General features: G+C 52.1%; 1 protein-coding gene across 7 annotated transcripts in view; it reads left to right on the plus strand.

Annotated features, from left to right (window-relative positions):
• The first annotated feature begins 316 nt into the window (after positions 1-316).
• Positions 317-23,719, plus strand: part of LOC144611487 (X-ray repair cross-complementing protein 5-like) — a 35,074-nt gene continuing 11,671 nt past the window's right edge. For 5 of the 7 annotated variants that reach the window (XR_013549529.1, XR_013549530.1, XR_013549531.1 and 2 more), the window contains exons 1-9: positions 326-412; positions 4,663-4,790; positions 6,077-6,189; positions 9,639-9,777; positions 12,322-12,576; positions 14,810-14,993; positions 15,747-15,933; positions 17,332-17,500; positions 20,074-20,235. Coding sequence is in view for 4 of the 7 variants with exons in the window: in XM_078430616.1 (XP_078286742.1) it covers positions 4,721-4,790; positions 6,077-6,189; positions 9,639-9,777; positions 12,322-12,576; positions 14,810-14,993; positions 15,747-15,933; positions 17,332-17,500; positions 20,074-20,235 (1,279 nt within the window). In the remaining 3 variants the exon portion in view is untranslated. Of the gene's footprint in view, positions 413-4,662; positions 4,791-6,076; positions 6,190-9,638; positions 9,778-12,321; positions 12,577-14,809; positions 14,994-15,746; positions 15,934-17,331; positions 17,501-20,073; positions 20,236-23,719 lie in introns of all 7 variants that reach the window. The other 2 variants (XM_078430617.1, XM_078430618.1) reach the window with 2 other exon arrangements.

The raw sequence follows: 23,719 nt of genomic DNA on the forward strand, positions 1-23,719 counted from the left end.
CACAGGGGCGCTGTGACCTCCTCCCCTCCACAGGGGGCGCTGTGATCTCCCTCCACAGGGGTTTATATCAAAGGTGTTTATTCACAAAATGCTGCAGTAACTCAGCAGGTCAGGCAGCATCTCAGAAGAGAAGGAATGGGTGACGTTTCGGGTCCAGACCCTGCAGTTATTTTCTTATACTCCCTCCACAGGGAGCGCTGTGACCTCATCCCTTCCACAGGGGGCGCTATGAGCTCCTCCTCTGCACAGGGGGCGCTATGAGCTCCTCCTCTGCACAGGGGGCGCTGTCACCTCCCCTCCACAGGGGGCGCTGCGGCGAGGAGGATAGTCGTTGCTCCGGGAGACGGGCGGGCGGGCGGTCGGTCGGACGAACGGCGGCTTCTCCTTCTCTGCGGACCGGGACCGGGACCAGGTACCTGAGGCGACGGGGGCGGGGGTTGGTTACGAGGCCGGGGCTCTGGGCGCTGGCGCTTCATTCCAGGCCCGCTCGGCTCTTAAAGGGACCGCGTCTCCCCAGGAACAGGCCCTTCGGCCCACTACCTCGCTCCGTGCTCAACACCTCCACACACGCCCGGAGAACCGTCATCGCCCGGAACGTCGTCACCCGTTCCTTCTCTCCACCACAGACGCTGCCTGAGCCGCTGAGTTAGTTACTCCGGCATCTTGTGTCCACCTCCACATGGCTCAGGCCTTCAATTCTTCACAAAAGACTTCGCAAAATGGACCACCCCCACCCCACCCCCACCCCACCCCCACCCCACCCCCACCCCACCCCCACCCTCACCCCACCCCCACCCCACCCCACCCCCACCCCACCCCCACCCCCACCCCCACCCCCACCCCACCCCCACCCCACCCCACCCTCACCCCACCCCACCCTCACCCCACCCCACCCTCACCCCACCCCACCCTCACCCCACCCCACCCTCACCCCACCCCCACCCCCACCCCCACCTCACCCCACCCCCACCCCCACCCCCACCTCACCCCACCCCCACCCCCACCCCCACCCCACCCCACCCCACCCCACCCCACCCCCACCCCCACCCCACCCCCACCCCACCCCCACCCCACCCCACCCCCACCCCCACCCCACCCCCACCCCACCCCACCCCCACCCCACCCCACCCCCACCCCCACCCCCACCCCCACCCCCACCCCCACCCCCACCCCACCCCCACCCCCACCCCACCCCACCCCCACCCCACCCCCACCCTCACCCCACCCTCACCCCACCCCACCCCCACCCTCACCCCACCCTCACCCCACCCCACCCTCACCCCACCCTCACCTCACCCCACCCTCACCCCACCCTCACCCCACCCCACCCCACCCTCACCCCACCCTCACCCCACCCCACCCCACCCTCACCCCACCCTCACCCCACCCCACCCTCACCTCACCCCACCCTCACCCCACCCTCACCCCACCCCACCCTCACCTCACCCCACCCTCACCCCACCCTCACCCCACCCCACCCCACCCTCACCCCACCCTCACCCCACCCCACCCTCACCCCACCCCACCCTCACCCCACCCTCACCCCACCCCACCCTCACCCCACCCCACCCTCACCCCACCCCACCCTCACCCCACCCTCACCTCACCCCACCCTCACCCCACCCTCACCCCACCCCACCCCACCCTCACCCCACCCTCACCCCACCCCACCCTCACCCCACCCCACCCTCACCCCACCCTCACCCCACCCCACCCTCACCTCACCCCACCCTCACCCCACCCTCCCCCCACCCCACCCCACCCCACCCTCACCCCACCCTCACCCCACCCCACCCCACCCTCACCCCACCCCACCCTCACCCCATCCTCACCTCACCCCACCCCACCCTCACCCCACCCCACCCTCACCCCACCCTCACCCCACCCTCACCCCACCCTCACCCCACCCCACCCCACCCTCACCCTCACCCCACCCCACCCTCACCCCACCCCACCCCACCCCACCCCACCCCACCCTCACCCCACCCCACCCCACCCTCACCCCACCCCCACCCCACCCCCACCCTCACCCCACCCTCACCCCACCCCCACCCCACCCTCACCCCACCCCCACCCCACCCTCACCCCACCCCACCCCACCCCACCCTACCCTCACCCCACCCTCACCCCACCCCACCTCACCCCACCCTCACCTCACCCCCACCCCACCCTCACCCCACCCTCACCCCACCCCACCCCACCACAACATGACATGTTCTGCTCAAATCTCCAGTCTCCCTCACTAACTCATTGACTGGATGTCCACACAAGAGGGTGGTGGGTGTATGGAACAAGCTGCCAGAGGAGGTAGTTGAGGCTGGGACTATCCCATCGTTTAAGAAACAGTTAGACAGGTACATGGATAGGACAGGTTTGGAGGGATATGGACCAAGCGCAGGCAGGTGGGACTAGGGTAGCTGGGACATGTTGGCCGGTGTGGGCAAGTTAAGTTGGGCCGAAGGGCCTGTTTCCACACTGTATCACTGTATGACCTGTTGCAGGAAGGAACTGCAGACGCTGGTTTAAACCGAAGGTAGACACAAAGTGCTGGAGTAACTCAGCGGGTCAGGCAGCATCTGTGGAGAGAAGGAATGGGTGACGTTTCGGGTCGAGACCCTTCTTCAGACTCTTTGAGATTTTGATACTCTTTGACGTTTTGAGATGCTGCCTGACCTGTTGAGGTACTGCAGTTTTTTGTGTCTATCTTGTATATCATATCATATCATATATATACAGCCGGAAACAGGCCTTTTCGGCCCACCAAGTCCGTGCCGCCCAGCGATCCCCGTACATTAACACTATCCTACACCCACTAGGGACAATTTTTACATTTACCCAGCCAATTAACCTACATACCTGTACGTCTTTGGAGTGTGGGAGGAAACCGAAGATCTCGGAGAAAACCCACGCAGGTCACGGGGAGAACGTACAAACTCCTTACAGTGCAGCACCCGTAGTCAGGATCGAACCTGAGTTCTCCGGCGCTGCATTCCCTGTAAAGCAGCAACTCTACCGCTGCGCTACCGTGCGCGGACTCGGTGGGCCGAAGGGCCTGTTTCCGCACTGTATCTCTAAAAATCTTTTTTTTTAAATTTTAATCTAAACCAAATTCCACCATAGCAGAATCTAAATTAAAAATAGTTTAATCAATCCAGAATCGCAGGTTTGAGTAGCAGTGACCATGAAGTGAAAGGGTTAGTTACTCAGGTCTGTTGGAGAAGGATCCTCCTCCATCGACTGTGTCCAGGGTCCCCGACAGTCCTTTCAGGTTAGACATAGGTTCACATCCCCCTCCCCAGGTACCTTCCCCAGCAACTGCAGGAGACGCCACACCTGTCCCGATACCTCCCCCCTCGACTGTGCCCAGGGACCCTGACAATCCTTTCAGGTTAGGCAGAGGTTCACTTGCACCTCCTCCAACCTCATCTACTGTATCCGCTGTACAAAATGTGGACTCTTGTACATCGGCGAGACCAAATGCAGACCGGGCGATTGTTTCCCTGAACACCTTCGCTCAGCCCGCCTGAACTTACCTGATCTCCCAGTTGCTAAACACTTTAATTCTCCTTCCCATTCCCACACTGACCTTTCTGTCCTGGGCCTCCTCCATTGTCAGAGTGAGGCTAAGTGCAGATTGGAGGAACAGCATCTCATATTTCTCTTGGGCAGCTTGGAATGAATATTGATTTCTCTAACTTCAAGTAACCCCAGCATTCCCTCTCTCTCCATCCCTCCCCCACCCAAGTCGCACCAGGTTTCCGTTCTCACCTAGCAAACAGCTAACTGTTTCCTTTATCATCGTTATGTTTTTGCATATCTATCATTCATTTGGTTTCATTTCATTCATATCTTTCATTCAAAATGCTGGAGTAACTCAGCGGGACAGGCAGCATCTCTGGAGAGAAGGAATGGGTGACGTTTCAGATCGAAACCCTTCTTCATTCTGATCCGCTGAGTTACTCCGACATTTTGGGTCTATCTTTAATTACTAACTTACTTCTCTATCAGACACCGTGGCATTGTAATATATTACACGTCATTATTTAATTATATGGACTAAACGATGCGTCTCATCACATCTGCAACCAAAGCAAATTCTCAAACTGGCTAAATTGGAGCCCTTCTTCCCCGGAAGCTGTTGTTGACCTCACTGCAACATCTCGTTACCTCTCCACTGTTTCTGAACTGTTAGTCCAGTGGTTCCGACATTTTCCTTGACCTCCGTCCCCATTCATTTCTTGGGGTAGGCCATTTAGAATGGAGATGAGGAAAAACCTTTTCAGTCAGAGAGTTGTAAATCTGTGGAACTCTCTGCCTCAAAAGGCAGTGGAGGCCAGTTCTCCGAATGCATTCAAGAGAGAGCTGGATAGAGCTCTTAAGGATAGCGGAGTCAGGGGGTATGGGGAGAAGGCAGGAACGGGGTACTGATTGAGAATGATCAGCCATGATCACATTGAATGGTGCTGCTGGCTCGAAGGGCCGAATGGCCTCCTCCTGTACCTATTGTCTATTTTCACACCTTACCCATCCATATCTCTGTGTCTCCCTCCCCCCCCCCAACTCAGTCTAAAGAAGGGTCTCGACCCGAAACCTTTGCTTCTCTCCAGAGATGCTGCCTGTCCCGCTGAGTTACTCCAGCGTTTTGTGTCTATTCCCCCACAGTTTGCTGGTGTGTTGTGCCTCTACCCGACAGCACAGCGGGCAGCTCCTCTACAGCAGCATGTCGGACTGGCGCTCGCACTATCACAATGAGGATGCGGAAGATCAGGATGATGCCGAGGACAATGAAGGTACAGCAGCAGCAGCACATCACTGCACGCTCACACCGCCCCTTGGTGAAAGGCAACCGCACGCAGGGAACACGCTTCATGCACAGTACACACTAGTCTAGTCTAACAAAATAACTGCAGATGCTGCTACAAATCGAAGGTATTTATTTCACAAAATGCTGGAGTAACTCAGCGGGTCAGGCAGCATCTCAGAAGAGAAGGAATGGGTGACGTTTCGGGTCGAGACCCTTCTTCAGTCTCGACCCGAAATGTCACCTAGTCTAGTTTAGTCTACTTTAGAAATACAGTGCGGAAACAGGCCCTTCGGCCCACCGAGTCCGCGCCGACCAGCAATCCCCACATACTAACTATCCTACACACACTAGGGACAATTTACACACACACCAAGCCAATTAACCTACAAACCTGTATGTCTTTGGAGTGTGGGAGGAAACCGCAGATCTCATAGAGTCATAGATTGATACAGTGTGGGAACAGGCCTTCGGCCCAACTTGCCCACGCCAGCCAACAATGTCCCAGAGGAAGCCCATCTCGGACAAAGCCCACGTGGTCACGGGGAGAACGTACAAACACCATACAGACAGCACCCATAGTCAGGATCAAACTCTGGTCTCCGGTGCTGTAAGGCAGCAACTCTACCGCTGCGCCACCGTGCCGCACTGCTGTGCCATAGTCGATGATGCTTTCACCAGCACACACTTGTCATGTGTTCAGGTGGTGTTTTGGATCGGGACCCTTCGTCAGACTGAAGAAGGGCCCCGACCCGAAACCCATCACCTATCCATGTTCTCCAGAGATGCTGTCAGACCCGCTGAGCTACTCCGGTATTTTGTGTCTTTCTTTGGTGTAAACCAGCCTCTGCCGTTCGTTCCTGTGAAGGAAGGAGTTCCTGTGAAGGGTCCCGACCAGAAACGTCACCCATCCGTTTCCTCCAGAGATGCTGCCTGACCCGCTGAGTTACTCCAGCACTCTGTATCCATCTTCTCTGCAGTTCCTTGTTATTACATTATAGATTGTGATGTAGTCAGAGGGAGGTGAATCTGTGGAACTCATTGCCACAGACAGTTGTGGAAGCCGAGTCAATGGATATTTTGAAAGCAGAGATAGATAGATTCTTGATTGATACGGGTGTCAGGAAGGCAGATGGGTAGAAGGCAGGAGAAAGAGGTTGAGAGGGAAAGATAGATCAGCCATGATTGAATGGCAGAGTAGACTTGATGAGCCAAATGGCCTAATTCTGCTCCTATCACTTATGAACATGAATTATGTGTTTGTTCTTCTTTCAGAGGAATTTAAGTTAGTAGGAAGGGACAGTTTAATCTTCCTCATTGATGCCTCGGAATGCATGTTTGAAGTGGACCGTGAAACGGACATTTCTCCGTTTGACATGACGTTACAGGTAAGAAGCGTGCTCGCTATAATCCACTAGCCCCCTGAAGCCATCGCCTTTAACTCTGGCAGGTACAGAACCACTAATGCAAAGGCAGTGAGCGGAAGTGGGAGAAATACAAAATTAATTTTGGCGTCGCCTACCTGGTAGCTGCAGCTTTCCATGAATAAACCATCCCAATTGCACCTCATATTTCGCCTGGGCAGCTTGCAGCCCAGTGGTATGAACATCGACTTCCCCAACTTTAGATAGTTCCTCTGTCCCTCTCTTCCCCTCCTCCTTCCCAGATCTCCCTCTATCTTCCTGTCTCCACCTATATCCTTCCTTTGTCCCGCCCCCCTGACATCAGTCTGAAGAAGGGTCTCGACCCGAAACGTCACCCATTCCTTCTCTCCTGAGATGCTGCCTGACCTGCTGAGTTACTCCAGCATTTTGTGAATAAATACCTTCGATTTGTACCAGCATCTGCAGTTATTTTCTCATACAATGTATATCAAGAGTGTTTAATTGTCACATGCTCTGACAACAGACTATTAATTTCCTCCTTGCAGCAGTGTTACAGGTCTGTGAACACAGTACACATAGATAATATATAATAATAAAGCTAAAAATTCAATAAACTAATAACCCAAAAACGAGTGTAAAAAAGCTCGACATACTTTAATCTTCCTGAACAATAGCAGCCCGGTGGCGCAGTGGTAGAGCTACTGCCTCACAGCGCTGGGGACCGGGTTCGATCCTGGCTACAGGTGCTTGTCCGCACGTAGTTTGTACGTTCTCCACGTGATCAGCACTGGTTATCTCCGACATCTTCAGTTTCCTCCCACACTCCAAAGACGTGCAGGTTTATAAGTTAATTGGCTTGGTGGAAATGAAAAATTGTCCCTGGTGTGTGTAGGATAGTGTTAGTGTCGCTGGTCGGCGCGGACTCAGTGGGGAGGCGAGGGGCCTGTTTCCACGCTGTATCTCTAAAACTTAACAAGAACCTAAAGCAGTGGCGTTGATGGACTTTCTTTACGATTGGCATCAATGTGAGTCCGTCACCGTGCCCATCGGAAACCATAACCACTGCGTCACTAATGTTCTCAACGATTTTAATTAATTCATTCATTAACGCCAGGCACGACGCAGATCTTCACAGGTAGGCACGCCCAGGAACTGGACACTGACCGATCTTGCTCAGGAACAGTTGTGGGGCGTGTGGATTGCACACTGACACTGTTAACTGAGAGCATCTGTTGTTGGAGTAGAGTGGAGGATGCTGCTTTGCAATCTCTTGACTAGAAAGTATTAGAAAGTGAAAATGGTTAGTTCTTTCACCTTGATTCGCACAGAGTTCAACGTCAGGAAAACAGCAGCAAAGCGGGCATGAGGTCTCACGGACGATTACACCTGTCTTGATACCCAGTGACTGGGTGAGGCAGTGAAGGTAGACACACAAGACTGGAGTAACTCAGCGGGGCAGGGAGTATCTCTGGATAGAAGGAGTTCCTTCTCTCCAGAGATGCCGCCTGTCCCGCTGAGTTACTCCAGCATTTCCTGTCTATCTTCAATGTAAATAGACAATAGGTGCAGGAGGCCATTCGGCCCTTCGAGCCAGCAACACCATTCAATGTGATCATGGCTGATCATTCTCAGTCGTCAAGTTTATTTGTCACATACACATACACGATGTGCAGTGAAATGAAAGTGGCAATGCCTGCGGATTGTGCACAAAAAAGAATGACAGTTACAGCATATAAATAAAGTTAATAAAGTTAATATAGAGAAGACAAAAATTTAGTCCCTGGAGTTATAAACGTTAACAGTTCTGATGGCCTGTGGGAAGAAACACCGTCTCATCCTCTCCGTTTTCACAGCGTGACAGCGGAGGCGTTTGCCTGACCGTAGCAGCTGGAACAGTCCGTTGCTGGGGTGGTAGGGGTCCCCCATAATGTTACTGGCTCTGGATCTGCACCTCCTGATGTATAGGTCCTGCAGGGGGGCGCTTCCGCAAACTCACTGACGTCTCTGGAACTTGCAGTACCCCGTTCCTGCCTTCTCCCCATACCCCCTGACTCCACTATCCTTAAGAGCTCTATCTAGCTCTGTTTAGTAAACCAGCATCTGTAGTTCCTTCCTACACATTGGGCTAGGCAACGTTTGCTCGCAAAATGGTTACGTAACTTGACCATTGATCCAAAAGTCTAAACTCATCAAGGCATCCGAGTTCAAATCCCACTTTGGAAACTGGGAAATTTACACTTGTGTTATTATATTGATCTGGCTTTAAATGAAAATAGCAGCAATAACCATGAACTAACTAGATTTCTGTCAATTCAACCCCGTTAATAATGTCACCACTGGGTCTGGCCGGCCTGCGTACGACTCCAAAATTGGCTCAGAAGGACGGTGCGGTGACGCAGCGGGTAGAGCTGCTGCCTCACAGCGCCATAGACCCGGGTTTGATCCTGACCACGGGTGCTGTCTGCGTAGAGTTTGCACCTTCTCCCCGTGACCATGTGGGTCTTCTCCATGTGCCCCTGGCTCCAAAGATTTGCAGGTTAATTGGCTTCTGTAAGTTGTCCCTAGTGTGTAGGGTAGAGCTAATGTACGGGTGATGGTTGCTCAGCCCGGACTCCACGCTGTACCTCTAAACTAAACTAAATCGTTCATAAGTTCCAGGAGCTGAATTAGGCCTTTTGGCCCATCGTCTACTCTGCCGTTCAATCGTGGCTGATATAAATTGTCCCGCCCCATCCCCTGACATCAGTCTCGTCCCGAAAAGTCACCCATTCAATAGACAATAGGTGCAGGAGGAGGCCATTCGGCCCTTCGAGCCAGCACCGCCATTCAATGTGATCATGGCTGATCATTCTCAATCAGTACCCCGTTCCTGCCTTCTCCCCATACCCCCTGACTCCGCTATCCTTAAGAGCTCTATCCAGCTCTCTCTTGAATGCATTCAGAGAATTGGCCTCCACTGCCTTCTGAGGCAGAGAATTCCACAGATTCACAACTCTCTGACTGAAAAAGTTTTTCCTCATCTCAGTTCTAAATGGCCTACCCCTTATTCTTAAACTGTGGCCCCTTGTTCTGGACTCCCCCAACATTGGGAACATGTTTCCTGCCTCTAACGTGTCCAACCCCTTAATAATCTTATACGTTTCGATAAGATCTCCTCTCATCCTTCTAAATTCCAGTGTATACAAGCCTAGTCGCTCCAGTCTTTATTATCCCGCCCCATCCCCTGACATCAGTCTCGTCCCGAAAAGCACCCATTCCTTCTCTCCCGAGATGCTGCCTGACCCGCTGAGTTACTCCAGCATTTTGTGTCCACCTTCTGTCAACTCCATTCTCCTGTCTTGTCTCCGTAACGCTCCCCAGCATTTGAGGTGAAGGGGTGGATGGGTAATGCATGGTGTTGTTGATTAGCTGTGGCACTGTTGGTGATTGACGTGACTCTGTTTTGCTCGCAGTGTGCCCACAAGGTGTACACCAGCAAAATCATCAGCAGTGACCATGACCTCCTGGCGGTTGTCTTCTTCGGCACTCGAAAGCACAAGAACTCTGTTGACTTCAAGCACATCTATGTCCTCCATGACCTGGACACTCCAGGTAGGTTCACCTGCCAGATCCAGGCCCCACTCTGTTTGAACCCAGGTATGGCGTGTTCCTTGCAGTGTCCTTTCCCCATTCTTTGTAATCTCCTTTAGTTTAGTTTAGAGATGCCGCGCAGACACAGGCCCTTCGGCCCACCTAGTCTGTGCCACCCAGCGATCACCGTACACTAGCACTATCCTACACACATGGGGGATCATTTACAATTTTTATTGAAGCTGATTAACCTGCACGTGGGAGAAAACCGGAGCACCCGGGGAAAGCCCACGCAGTCACGGGGTGAACGTACAAACTCTGTACAGACAGCACCCGTAGTCGGGATGGAACCCGGGTCTCTGGCGCTGTGAGGCAGCGACTCTACCACTGTGCCGCTCTGGCCGATGGAGTTGCTGAAGCAGGCCGTGATGCAAGCAGTCAATACGCTCTCTATCCACAAACAGGACTGCAGTTACAACCAAGAAATCTGCTTCATGATGTTGCCTGAGGAATAATTCCAAGGTATTATTTTCACGAGTCGCTTTAAGAGCACCGCATTAGCTGTGAAATGATACAGGATGTCCAGAGTTTAAGAAAGATAATTCATGATAATTCATGATTGCGACTGTTTTCAATTTGCTTTTGCACAGGTCCCATTCACCACTCGCTTCTTCCTCCCCATTTCCTTCAGCCGATTCAGTGTTCAGTTTCTGCATCAACCACAAATTGTGCACTTCTCACTCCTTCACACCTTGTGTGAAGACATTTCTTTGCCCAATGAGAAATCTGGCTTTAGTTTTTACTTTAGTTTAGAGATACAGCACGGAAACAGGCCCTTCGGCCCACCGGGTCGGCGCCGACCAGCGATCCCCGCACGCTAACACTATCCTACACACGTTAGAGACAATTTACAAATACACTAAGCCAATTAACCTACATACCTGTGGAGTGTGGGAGGAAACTGAAGATCTCGGAGAAAACCCACCAGGTCCCGGGGAGAACGTACAAAGTCCGTACAGACAGCACCCGTAGTCGGGATCGAACCCAGGTCTCCAGTGCTGTGAGGCCGCAACTCTACCGCTGCGCCACCGTGCCTCCCTTTAACTCTACCGCTACACCACCCCGGCATTTAAATTTGTTTCAGTAGCTCATCCTAGCTGTTGGCCACATTCTGTTTCTGCCAATCCCATCCCTTTCCTTTTATGAACATTACATCATTCTCTTCTCTTACTTTAGAAACTAGAACAAGCTACAGCTCATCATAGTTTGTACTTTCGGACATTAGATGAACAAGGAACACCATCTTCAATGGAGACATAGTTATTTATGACATTCTGCTCTTGTATCAGTGCATTTCATTTATTTCCTGCTTGCGTCAAAATACGCTCAATCACTTACTAAGGAAGGCCATACCTAAATTATAGACTAACTTCAAAAATATGGGGTCCAAGTCCCTCGCTCCCTGAAAGTGGCAACACAAGTAGATAGAATGATAAAGAAAGTATATGGTATGCTTCAGCTTATTGGGCAGGGCATTGAAGATAAGATTCAGGGAGCCATTTTGTAGTTTAATAGGACTTTGATTCGGCCCATTTGGAGTATGGCTTGCAATTCTGGCCACTCCATTACAGCAAGGATGGGAAGGCTTTTGGATAGGGTACAGAAGAGGTTTACCAGAATGCTGAAGAGAGACTCAAAGTGCTGGAGTAATTCAGTGGGTCATGAGAAAAAGAATGGGTGGCGCTTCGGGTCGGAACCATTTACAGCAGTGCTTCTTAAACTGGTGAATGGTTCACCCAAGGGTGAATGAAATTATTTTGGGGTGAATGAAACCAGGGGGGTGAATGAAGGGTGAATGACTTAATATATATAAAATTATACACAAGGGAGAACGAGACGAAAATTACCAAAAAGCATAAGAAAATGTAGTCGAGGGTGAATGAAATTTTGTGATAAAGACTCACGGATGAATGAGACTGAAATAGTTTAAGAAGCACTTATTTACCGTATCAGAAAGCCTCCTGGATCAGTGGGTGTTACCTGTAAGGAGAGTTGGGACAAGGTCCGAGGTTGAGAGGAGACCCGAGTACATAGAGTTATGTGAGATAACGTGTACAATGAAGTATTATGAAGAGGATGGACAGTCAGAACTTTTTTCCCCAGAGTAGAAATGTCAAGGACTGCAGGGCAAAACGTTATGGTGAGAGGGGGAAAGTTTAAAGGAGATGTGTGGGGCAAGTTTTTTAGACGGAGCATAGCGGGGGCCAGGGGTGGTGGAGGAGGCAGATACGATAGTGGTGTTGAGGCTTTTAGGTAGAGATATGCATCACATGTAGGCAGAGGAGATCAGCATCTGTATCTCCTTCCTACACACTCAATCTGGGTCTCACTCACTCAGGGGAGAAGGGTCTCGACCCGAAACGTCACCTATTGCTTTTCTCCAGAGATGCTGCCTGACCCGCGGAATTGCTGCAGAACCTAGCGTCTACCTTCAGTGCAAACCAGCATCTGCGGTTCCTTCCGACACAGTATCAAGCGTCTGTCTATCTATCTGTCTGGAAACAGGTGCCAAGCGAGTGGTGGAACTGGATCGGTACCAAGGCGAGAAGGGGAACAAGATGTTCAGGGAGGACCTAGGCCACAGCCGGGACGTCTCGGTGGGAGAGGCGCTGTGGGCCTGTTCCAACCTCTTCAGCGACGTCAGGCTCAAGCTGAGCCACAAGCGCATCATGCTGTTCACCAACGACGATGACCCTCACGCCAACGACAGCTCCAAGGCACGCATGGCCAGAACCAAGGCCAGCGACCTCCGTGAGACAGGTGGGTGGCTGCCCCCGCTGCTATGCAAGCAATAATATCTGTACGACGCAGTCTGCCAGCCACTACAACAGTAACACCACACGCTGTTCAGTCTAGCACACTGCACAGCAGTAATACACAGCATAATTCATAGAAGCATGGAAAACAGGTGCAGGAGTAGGCTATTCAGCCCTGCAGCCAGCACCGACCGCCATTCAATATGGCTGATCATCCAAAATCAATGCCCCGTCCCTGCTTTCTCCCCATATCCCTTGATTCCGTTAGCCCAAAGAGCTAAATCAAATTCTCTTTGAAAACATCCAGGTTGTGTGAGTGGGCAGATGCAGTATAATATAGATAAATGTAAGGTTATCCGCTTTGGCGGCAAAAACAAGGAGGCAGATTATTATCTCAATAGTGTCAGGTTAGGTAAAGGGGAAGTGGAGCAAGACCTGGGTGTCCTTGTATACCAGTCACTGAAGGTTGGCGTGCAGGTACAGCAGGCAGTGAAGAAAGCTAATGTCATGTTGGCCTTCATAACGAGAGGATTTCAGTATCGGCGTAAAGAGGTTCTTCTGCAGTTGTGTTGGACCGTGGTGAGACCACATCTGGAGCATTGCGTACAGTTTTGGTCTCCTAATTTGAGGAAGGACATCCTTGTAATTGAGGCAGTGCAGTGTAGGTTCACAAGATTGATCCCTGGGATGGCGGGACTGTCATATGAGGAAAGATTGAAAAGACTAGGCTTGTATTCACTGGAGTTTAGAAGGATGAGGGGATCTTATAGAGACATATAAAATTATAAAAGGACTGGATGAGCTAGATGCAGGAAAAATGTTCCCAATGTTGGGGGAGTCCAGAACCAGGGGCCACAGTCTTAGAATAAAGGGGAGGACATTTAAAACTGAGGTGAGAAGGAACTTTTTCACCCAGAGAGTTGTGAATTTGTGGAATTCTCTGCCACAGAGGGCAGTGGAGGCCAAATTACTGGATGGATTTAAGAGAGAGTTAGATAGAGCTCTGGGGGCTAGTGGAATCAAGGGATATGGGGAGAAGTTGGGCACAGGTTACTGATTGTGGATGATCAGCCATGATCACAATGAATGGTGGTGCTGGCTCGAAGGGCCGAATGGCCTCCTCCTGCACCTATTTTCTATGTTTCTAATTGCCCTCCACTGCCTTTGTGACAGAGAATTCCACAGATTCTCAACTCTCCGGGTGAAAAGGTTTTTCCTCATCTCAGTGTTAAATTCATACAAAATCACTGCTGAATATTCCAGAGCATTTTGCAGCAGTATCGGAATAGATGAGCACTGAAATGTGAAGTGATGTAGAGATCTGGGAGAAAGCGGAAATCAGGCTTGCTTGGATGTTGGATGTTCATAAGTGATAGGAGCAGAATTGGGCCATTCGGCCCATCAAGTCTACTCCACCATTCAATCATGGCTGATATACCTTCTCCCCATAACCCCTGACACTGACATCCGTACTAATCAAATTAGTATTGTTGAAGGTGAGGTCACTTGAGTCTTGTAAAAGAAGTAGTGGAACTTCTGGTGAAGAATTGGATTTAACTAGTAACTTAAGGAAGGCATATATTCACAAAATGCTAGAGTAACTCAGCAGGTCAGGCAGCATCTCAGGAGAGAAGGAATGGGTGACGTTTTGGGTTGAGACGTCTGAAGAAGGGTCTGGACCCGAAATGTCACCCATTCCTTCTCTCCTGAGATGCTGCCTGACCTGCTGAGTTACTCCAGCATTTTGTGAATAAATACCTTCGATTTGTACCAGCATCTGCAGTTATTTTCTTATAGTAACTTAAGGAAGGAGATTGAGAGGGAGTGATGAGGAAGGAATTCCAAAGCGTTTGGAATTCCCTCAAATATCACTTCGTTTAGTTTAGAGATACAGCGTGGAAACAGGCCCTTCAGCCCACCATGTCCACACCGACCAGCGATCCCCACACATTAATACTATCCCAAGCCAATTAACCTACAAGCCTGTACGACTTTGGAGAGTGGGAGGAAACCAAAGATCTCGGAGAAAACCCACGCAGGTCACATGGAGAACGTACAAACTCCGTACAGACAAGCACCCTACGTCAGGATGGAACCCGGGTCTCCGGTGCTGCAAGTGCTGTAAGGCAGCACCTCTACCGCTGCGCCACCGTGCAGCCCTTAGGGGGTAAAGCTGTAGGGCTTGTGGCAGCCTGTAGCTGGCGTGTTGACGATGGTTTACCCCTGCCGTTGTTTAGGTATCATCCTCGACCTGTTGCACCTGAGGAAGCTTGGTGGGTTCGACAAGTCGCTCTTCTACTGTGACATTGAGAGCCAGTCGGCGGATGAAGATGTGGGCATTCAGGTCAAGGAATCGGCCAAAGTGGACGACCTGCTTCGGAAAATCTGGGCCAAGGAATACAAGAAAAGAGCGGTCACCAGGTCAGCCACCTCAGGCTGAGCTTCTCCTGGCTCCTAAAACACCTGCGGTTCCTGATCCCTCTCCCTCTTTAGGGTGGACCGTGACACACGTGTCTAAGATTATGTCTCGGTGCAGAATCAGGCCTTACGGCCCATCGAGTCAACTCTGCATTAGTGGTGCTGTATCTGCCAGAGCTAAAGGCGATGGGGGCAGGTGGATTAGAGCGACCTGCTTCTTACCTGTATCGTCATGTCAAACGGTGACATGTCTTAAACGGACATGACGATACATGTTCACTTCAAACATGCATCAATGAGGAAGATTAAACTGTCCCTTCCTGCGAACTTAAATTCCTCTGAGAGAACAAACACATAATTCATAAGTGAGAGGAGCAGAATTAGGCCATTCGGCCCATCAAGCCTACTCCGCCATTCCATCATGGCTGACATATCTTTCCCTCTCAACCCCAATCTCCTGCCTTCTCCCCGTAACCCCTTGACATCCTTACTAATCAAGAATCTGTCAATCTCTGCCGTACAAATATCCACTGACTTGGCCTCCACAGCCGTCTGTGGCATTGAGTTCCACAGATTCACCACCCTCTCGCTAAAGAAATCCCTTCTCATCTCCTTTCTGAAGGAACGTCCTTTCATTCTGAGGTTGTGGCGTCGGGTGCTAGTGGAAACACCCTCTCCACATCCACTGTATCCAGACTTTGCACTATCCGGTAAGCAGTTTGTGGTGATGTTGACGTGTGTTCTCCCTTGTCCCAGGCTGAACCTGAAGCTGGGAGGAGGTGTGGAGCTGTCGGTCGGCGTGTACAACCTTGTCCACAATGCCAAGAGACCGTCTGCAGTCCGCCTGTACCGAGAGACCAACGAGCCCGTCAAAACTAAAACCCGCTGGTTTAACGGTGAGACCGGCAGCCTGCTGCTGCCCAGTGACACCAGAAAGGCCCAGGTAATGAACCCTACAGGAACGGGGTACTGATTGAGAATGAGCAGCCATGATCACATTGAATGGTGGTGCTGGCTCGAAGGGCCGAATGGCCTCCTCCTGCACCTATTGTCTATTGTCTCCACCACCTGCATTGCTCACAGGAGGCCAATCAGCCCATTGAGTCCAGGGACAGCCTCGAACTCTCATTAGACTTTCGAGATACAGGCCCGACGGTGATCGCTGGTACTGACCAGCGATCACCCACCCCCCCCCCCCCCTGTACACAAGCACCGTCCGAAACATTAGGGACAGTTTACAATTTACAGAAGCCAATTAACCAACAAACCTGAACGTCTTTGGGATGGGGGAGGAAACCGGAGACCTAAAGTCTGGACTTCTCTCTCAAAACCTCTTGTCCTTCAAGCTTGTGGGGTTAAAACCTGCAACTTCAGCCTGCCCTGGTGCAGCTCCTATGCAGCTCGTCAAATGTTGTTGCTTGGACAGGTAGACGGATTGGAAAGATTTTGAGGAATAGACACAAAGTGCTGGAGTAACTGAGGCAGCATGTCTGGAGAAAACGGATGGGTGACATTTTGGGTCGGGAACTTCTTCACGTTTCGAGGGGTATGGACTAAAATGCAGGCAAATGGGACTGGGCGTCTTGGACCGGCTAAGCCGAACGGCCTTGTTTCCCTTGCGGTATGACTAAGACTTATTTGGAACACATGGTACACCTTGTTTAGTTTAGTTTAGAGATACAGCGCGAAAATACCGTCGGCACACCAGGTCCGCACCGACCAGCGATCCCCGAATATTAACACTATGTGGCACGGTGGCACAGCGGTAGAGTTGCTGCCTTACAGTGAATGCAGCGCCAGAGACTCAGGTTCCATCCTGACTTCGGGCGCCGTCTGCACGGAGTTTGTACGCTCTCCCCGTGACCTGCGTGGGTTTTCTCCGAGATCTTCGGTTTCCTCCCACACTCCAAAGACGTACAGGTTTGTAGGTTAATTGACTAGATAAATTGTCCCTAGTGTGTGTAGGATAGTGTTAATGTGCGGGGATCACTGGGCGACGCGGACTCGGTGGGCCGAAGGGCCTGTTTCCGCGCTGTATCTCTAAATCTAAATCCTACACACACTCGGGACAATTTTTACATTTACCAAGCCAATTCACCTACAAACCTGTACGTCTTTGGAGTGTGGGAGGAAACCGAAGATCTCGGAGAAAACCCACGGGGAGAAGGTACAAACTCCTTACAGACAGCACCCGTAGTCGGGATGGAACCCGGGTCTCCGGCGCTGCATTCGCTGTAAGGCAGCTACTCTACCGCTGTGCCACCGTGACCGCCCCTATAGGTGAGGATTGTTAGTGTGAGGCCACAGAAATTGAAGCCTGCTCTTGTGCTCTGGAAACCAGGTGTATGGACAAAGACAGATTGTCTTGGAGAAGGAAGAAACTGAAGAGCTGAAGAGGTTTGATAATCCGAGCTTGGTCCTCATTGGCTTCAAACCATTGTCTCTGTTGAAGAAGCACCATCACACCAGGCCCTCGCAGTTCATTTACCCTGAGGAGGAGTTCATAACAGGTAACCCACACCTCCAGTCACTGCCACTTACACAGGGCACTTGCTTTTATGAGGTTTTTGGATATGGAGAAATATGGATTATGTGCAGGCATATAAGAGTTGATCTAGGCATCATGTTCTGCATGGACATTGTGGGCCGAAGGGCCTGTTCCTGTGCTGTACTGTTCTGTGTTTACCACCCGTTGCAGGCAGGGGTCAGTGGGGATGAATCCCATTGAGGGCGTTGAGTGATACTCTGCCACAAGCTGCAAGATCGCAAGGTCCAACTAGTTCATAGCAACACCCCCGCCTCCTCTGTTAGGCTTCAAACGGTGAACGTAAAATAGCACCGCACAGAAACAGGCCCTCAATGTCTGCCAAACATGATGCCTAGTTCAATTAGTCTCCCCTTCCTGCACATGATCCCTCCATTCCACACGTGTATATCCACGTGCCTGTCTGAAAGGCTCTTGAACACCACTACTGTACCTGCCTCCACCCACGTCACCCTGAACCTGGGCCATCTGCTTTCTCAGCATGCATTAGGATTGTGTGGGCACCACCTCGTGTGGGCACCACGCTTGTGCGGGCACCATGCTTGTGTGGCACCACCTTGTGCGGGCGCCATTCTTGTGTGGCACCACGCTTGTGTGGGCACCACCTTGTGTGGGCACCAGGCTTGTGTGGCACCACCTTGTGTGGGCACCATGCTTGTGTGGCACCACCTTGTGCGGGCGCCATTCTTGTGTGGCACCACCTTGTGTGGGCACCATGCTTGTGTGGGCACCATGCTTGTGTGGGCACCAGGCTTGTGTGGCACCACCTTGTGTGGGCACCATGCTTGTGTGGCACCACCTTGTGCGGGCGCCATGCTTGTGTGGCACCATGCTTGTGTGGGTGCCGCCTTGTGTGGCAGGATTTCCAGAAACTGGGCAAGGGATGGCATCACCATGCGGCGCTGTTTTCATAGCTCCCCGTACACAGCGAGCCCTGCTGTTGTCAGGGAGTCTTCATCCAGCTCTGCATATACAACAGGCTACATTAAGACCAGCCTGGTGTGGGCTGCACACAAGGAGTCCCTCTTTTCCTGGCCTCGCTGCTTTGAGACTCCCCACGATCCCACCACATCTGCCCTTCTCACCATCCTCCCCAATCGACAACCCCATTCCCCTCCCCACAGGTCCTCATTCAAGGATCCACCTCCTGCCCCTGATCAGGCCATTCCCCACAAAGACGCGGTGGTGCAGCGGGTAGAGCGGCTGCCTCACAGCCCCTCGTTGTCTTCCCCCCCCCCCCCCCTCGCCGGGCCCCTCGTTCTCTCTCCCCCCTCGCGGGGCCCCTCGTTGTCGTCGTCCCCCCCTCGCCAGGCCCCTCGTTGTTCTCCCCCCCTCGCCGGGCCCCTCGTTGTCGTCCCCCCCCCCTCGCGGGGCCCCTCGTTGTTCTCCCCCCTCGCCGGGCCCCTCGTTGTTCTCCCCCCCTCGCCGGGGCCCCTCGTTGTTGTCGTCCCCCCCCCTCGCCGGGCCCCTCGTCGTCGTCCCCCCCCTTGTCGGGCCCCTCGTTGTTCTCCCCCCCTCGCCGGGCCCCTCGTTGTTCTCCTCCCCTCGCCGGGGCCCCTCATTGTTCTCCCCCCCTTGCCGGCCCCTCGTTGTTCTCCCCCCCTCGCCGGGCCCCTCGTTGTTCTCCTCCCCTCGCCGGGGCCCCTCGTTGTTCTCCCCCCCCTCGCCGGGCCCCTCGTTGTTCTCTCCCCCCTCGCGGGGCACCTCGTTGTTCTCCCCCCCTCGCCGGGCCCCTCGTTGTTCTCCCCCCTCGCCGGGCCCCTCGTTGTTCTCCCCCCTCGCAGGGCCCCTCGTTGTTCTCCCCCCTCGCCGGGGCCCCTCGTTGTTCTCCCCCCTCGCGGGGCCCCTCGTTGTTCTCCCCCCCCTCGCCGGGGCCCCTCGTTGTTCTCCCCCCCCTCGCCGGGGCCCCTCGTTGTTCTCCCCCCTCGCCGGGGCCCCTCGTTGTTCTCCCCTCCTCGCCGGGGCCCCTCGTTGTTCTCCCCCCCTCGCCGGGCCCCTCGTTGTTCTCCCCCCCTCGCCGGGCCCCTCGTTGTTCTCCCCCCCTCGCCGGGGCCCCTCGTTGTTCTCCCCCCCTCGCCGGGGCCCCTCGTTGTTCTCCCCCCCTCGCCGGGCCCCTTGTTGTCGTCCCCCCTTGCCGGGGCCCCTCGTTCTCCCCTCCTCGCCGGGCCCCTCGTTGTTCTCCCCCCCCTCGCGGGGCCCCTCGTTCCCCCCCCTCGTCAGGCCCCTCGTTCTCTCTGCAGCCCCCCCTCGCCCTCTTTGTTCTCGGCTGTGGGCCCTTTGACCGACTGACGCGTGGGTGACCGACCTTTACCCAGGTGCTCCTCAACGTTCGATGGGGTTACGTTCCGACAAACCCATCGTAAACCGAAAATATCGTAAGCGGAGGCACGGCAAGTCGGGCAGCATCTGCATAACCTTAGTTCAGCGACCAGGGGCCGTTGCCTCTCCGCTGCCCGCTGGCTCTCTGCTCACCGCTGACTCTACAGGGTCCTAGTGCCTGGCTCATCTGATTTTTGCCTGTGCTTGTATGGCCAACAGGAAGCACGAGTCTGTTCAGCGCGTTGCTGACCAAGTGCCTGGAGAAAGGAGTGTACGCCGTTTGTCGGTACACCCCGCGGCGCAACACGCCACCTCGGTTCGTGGCCATGGTCCCACAGCACGAGCAGCTGGACGACCAGAAGATGCAGATCCTGCCTTCAGGTCAGTGGCCAACGGGTCCACTCAACACCCAATCTTCAACGGCACTTTGTAGGAAGGAACTACAGCTGCTGGGTTAAACCGAAGAGAGACACAAAAAGCTGGAGTGACCCAACAAACAGCTAACAAAGGCCTGTTTCCTTTATCATCTTTACTTGTTTGCATATCTTTCATTCATTGTTCTTTATCTCTCTACATCATCATCTATATCTCTCATTTCCTTTATCCCTAACCAGTCCAAAGAAGGGTCTCGACCCGAAACGTCACCCATTCCTTCTCTCCTGAGATGCTGCCTGACCCGCTGAGTTACTCCAGCATTTTGTGTCTATCTTCAATGGTACTTTATTTTCACATGTGCCTAGCTACAGTTAAATGCCTTTTATGCATGCGGTCCAGTGATATCTTACCATACATTGGCGCTATCATACTTAAGTACAAGGGTGTCGGAAGAGTTCAGTTCACTTTAGTTTATTGTCTCGTGTACCGAGGTACAGTGAAAAGCCATTGTTGCGTGCTAACCAGCCAGCGGAAAGACAATACATGATTACAATCGAGTCGTTTACAGTGTATAGATACATGATAAGGCAATAACGTTTAGTGCAAGGTAAAGCCAGCAAAGTCTGATCAAGGATAGTCCAAGGGTCACCAATGGGGTAGAGATTAGTTCAGCACTGCTCTCTGGTTGTGGTAGGATGGTTCAGTTGCCTGATAACAGCTGGGAAGAAGCTGTCCCTGAATCTTGAGGTGTGTGTTTTCAACATCTGTACCTTTCACGTACAGTCAAAAGCCTTTTATGTATACAGTTCAGTAAAAATCTTGGACGATCCTTGATCGGACTTTGCTGGCTTTACCTTGCACTAAACGTTATTCACTTTATCATGTATCACTGTAAATGGTTCAATTGTAATCATGGATTGTAATCATGGATTGTAATCATGGATTGTCTGTCCGCTTTGCACTGTGACAATAAACTAAACTAAACTGGATTTAGGTACAAGAGTAGGGCGGCAAGGTTGTGCAGCGGTAGTCACTGCCTTACAGCGCATGCAGTGCCAGAGACCGGGCTCCATCCTGACTGCGGGTGCTGACTAGGCTTGTATACACTGGAATTTAGCAGGATGAGAGGGGATCGAATCGAAACGTATAAGATTATTAAGGGGTTGGACACGTTAGAGGCAGGAAACATGTTCCCAATTTTTGGGGGAGTCCAGAACCAGGGGCCACAGTTTAAGAATAAGGGGTAGGCCATTTAGAACGGAGATGAGGAAATACGTTTTCAGTCAGAGAGTGTGGAATTCTCTGCCTCAGAAGGCAGTGGAGGCCAATTCTCTGAATGCACTCAAGAGAGAGCTAGATAGAGCTCTTAAGGATAGCGGAGTCAGGGGGTATGGGGAGAAGGCAGGAACAGGGTACTGATTGAGAATGATCAGCCATGATCACATTGAATGGCGGTGCTGGCTCGAAGGGCTGAATGGCCTCCTCCTGCACCTATTGTCTATTGTCTGTCTATATATTAATGATTTGGATGAGGGAATTAGAAGCAACACTAGTAAGTTTGTGGATGACACTAAGCTGGGTGGCAGTGTGAACTGTGAAGAGGATGTTAGGAGGTTGCAGGGTGACCTGGACAGGTTGAGTGAGTGGGCAGGTGCATGGCAGATGCAGTATAATGTAGATAAATGTGAGGTTATCCACTTTGGCGGCAGAAACAAGGAGGCAGATTATTATCTCAATGGTGTCAGGTTAGGTAAGGGGGAAGTGCAGCGAGACCTGGGTGTCCTTGTACACCAGTCACTGAAAGTTGGCGTGCAGGTACAGCAGGCAGTGAAGAAAGCTAATGGAATGTTGGCCTTCATAACGAGAGGATTTCAGTATAGGAGTAAAGAGGTTCTTCTGCAGTTGTATTGGGCCCTGGTAAGACCACATCTGGAGTATTGTGTATAGTTTTGGTCTCCTAATTTGAGGAAGGACATCCTTGTAATTGAGGCAGTGCAGAGTAGGTTCACGAGATTGATCCCTGGGATGGCGAGACTGTCATATGAGGAAAGATTGAAAAGACTATGCTTGTATTCACTGGAGTTTAGAAGGATGAGAGGGGATCTTATAGAGACATATAAAATTATAAAAGGACTGGATGAGCTAGATGCAGGAAAAATGTTCCCAATGTTGGGGGAGTCCAGAACCAGGGGCCACAGTCTTAGAATAAAGGGGAGGCCATTTAAAACTGAGGTGAGAAGGAACCTTTTCACCCAGAGAGTTGTGAATTTGTGGAATTCTCTGCCACAGAGGGCAGTGGAGGCCAAATTACTGGATGGATTTAAGAGAGAGTTAGATAGAGCTCTGGGGGCTAGTGAAATCAAGGGATATGGGGAGAAGTTGGGCACAGGTTACTGATTGTGGATGATCAGCCATGATCACAATGAAAGGTGGTGCTGGCTCGAAGGGCCAAATGGCCTCCTCCTGCACCTATTTTCTATGTTTCTAATTGGCCTCCACTGCCTTTGTGACAGAGAATTCCACAGCTTCACCACTCTCCGGTTGAAAAAGTGTTTCCTCATCTCAGTCCTAAATTCATGCAAAATCACTGCTAAATATTCCAGAGCATTTTGCAGCAGTATCGGAATGGATGAGCACTGAAATGTGAAGTGATGTAGAGATCTGGGAGAAAGCGGAAATCAGGCTTGCTTGGGTTATTGATTGAGAATGATCAGCCATGATCACATTGAATGGCTGTGCTGGCTTGAAGGGCCGAATGGCCTCCTCCTGCACCTATTGTCTATTGTCCTGTTCCTTGTCATTGGTAAACAATTCCCCCATTTACCACCTAACAAATGGTGCAATAGAGGACACATGTACACCCATTTCACCATTGACCAATGTGTGTAGGAAGGAACTACAGATGCTAGTTTATACCGAAGATAGGCACAAAAAGCTGGAGTAACTCAGCGGGTCAGGCAACATCTCCAGAGAAAAGGAACAGGTAACGTTTTGGGTCGTCGTAAGAAGGCTCCCGATCCGAAACATCACCTATCCCTTCTCTCCAGAGATGCTGCCCGACCCGCTGAGCTACTCCAGCTTTTTGTCCCTGTCTTCCATTGAAAAATGGTCAATATCCTGTTTCCTGTCAATCCCTCTATTTGTCTAACAAAAGGGTGTTATAAGGGACACTGTTTCCTGTTACCTGTGGAATTTACACCTATCACATCCATTCATCCATCCAGTGTGAAGAAGGGTCTCGACCCGAAACGTCACCCATTCCTTCTCTCCAGAGATGCTGCCTGTCCCGCTGAGTTACTCCAGCTTTTTGTGTCTATCTTCGGTTTAAACCGGCATCTGCGGTTCCTTCTTACACATCCATTCATTGCCCTGCTCAACATCCCCTCTGCTTCCCTCATTCCATGCTGCCATCTCCCCCTCATCCTGCCTTCCCAGCACGTAAAGCTCCTGGGCTAAACACTCCACAAACTACTCATCCTCTTCCAGAAAT

This window comes from Rhinoraja longicauda, chromosome 40 (assembly GCF_053455715.1).
Source record: "Rhinoraja longicauda isolate Sanriku21f chromosome 40, sRhiLon1.1, whole genome shotgun sequence".
In the NCBI taxonomy this organism is placed as follows: Eukaryota; Metazoa; Chordata; class Chondrichthyes; order Rajiformes; family Arhynchobatidae; genus Rhinoraja; species Rhinoraja longicauda.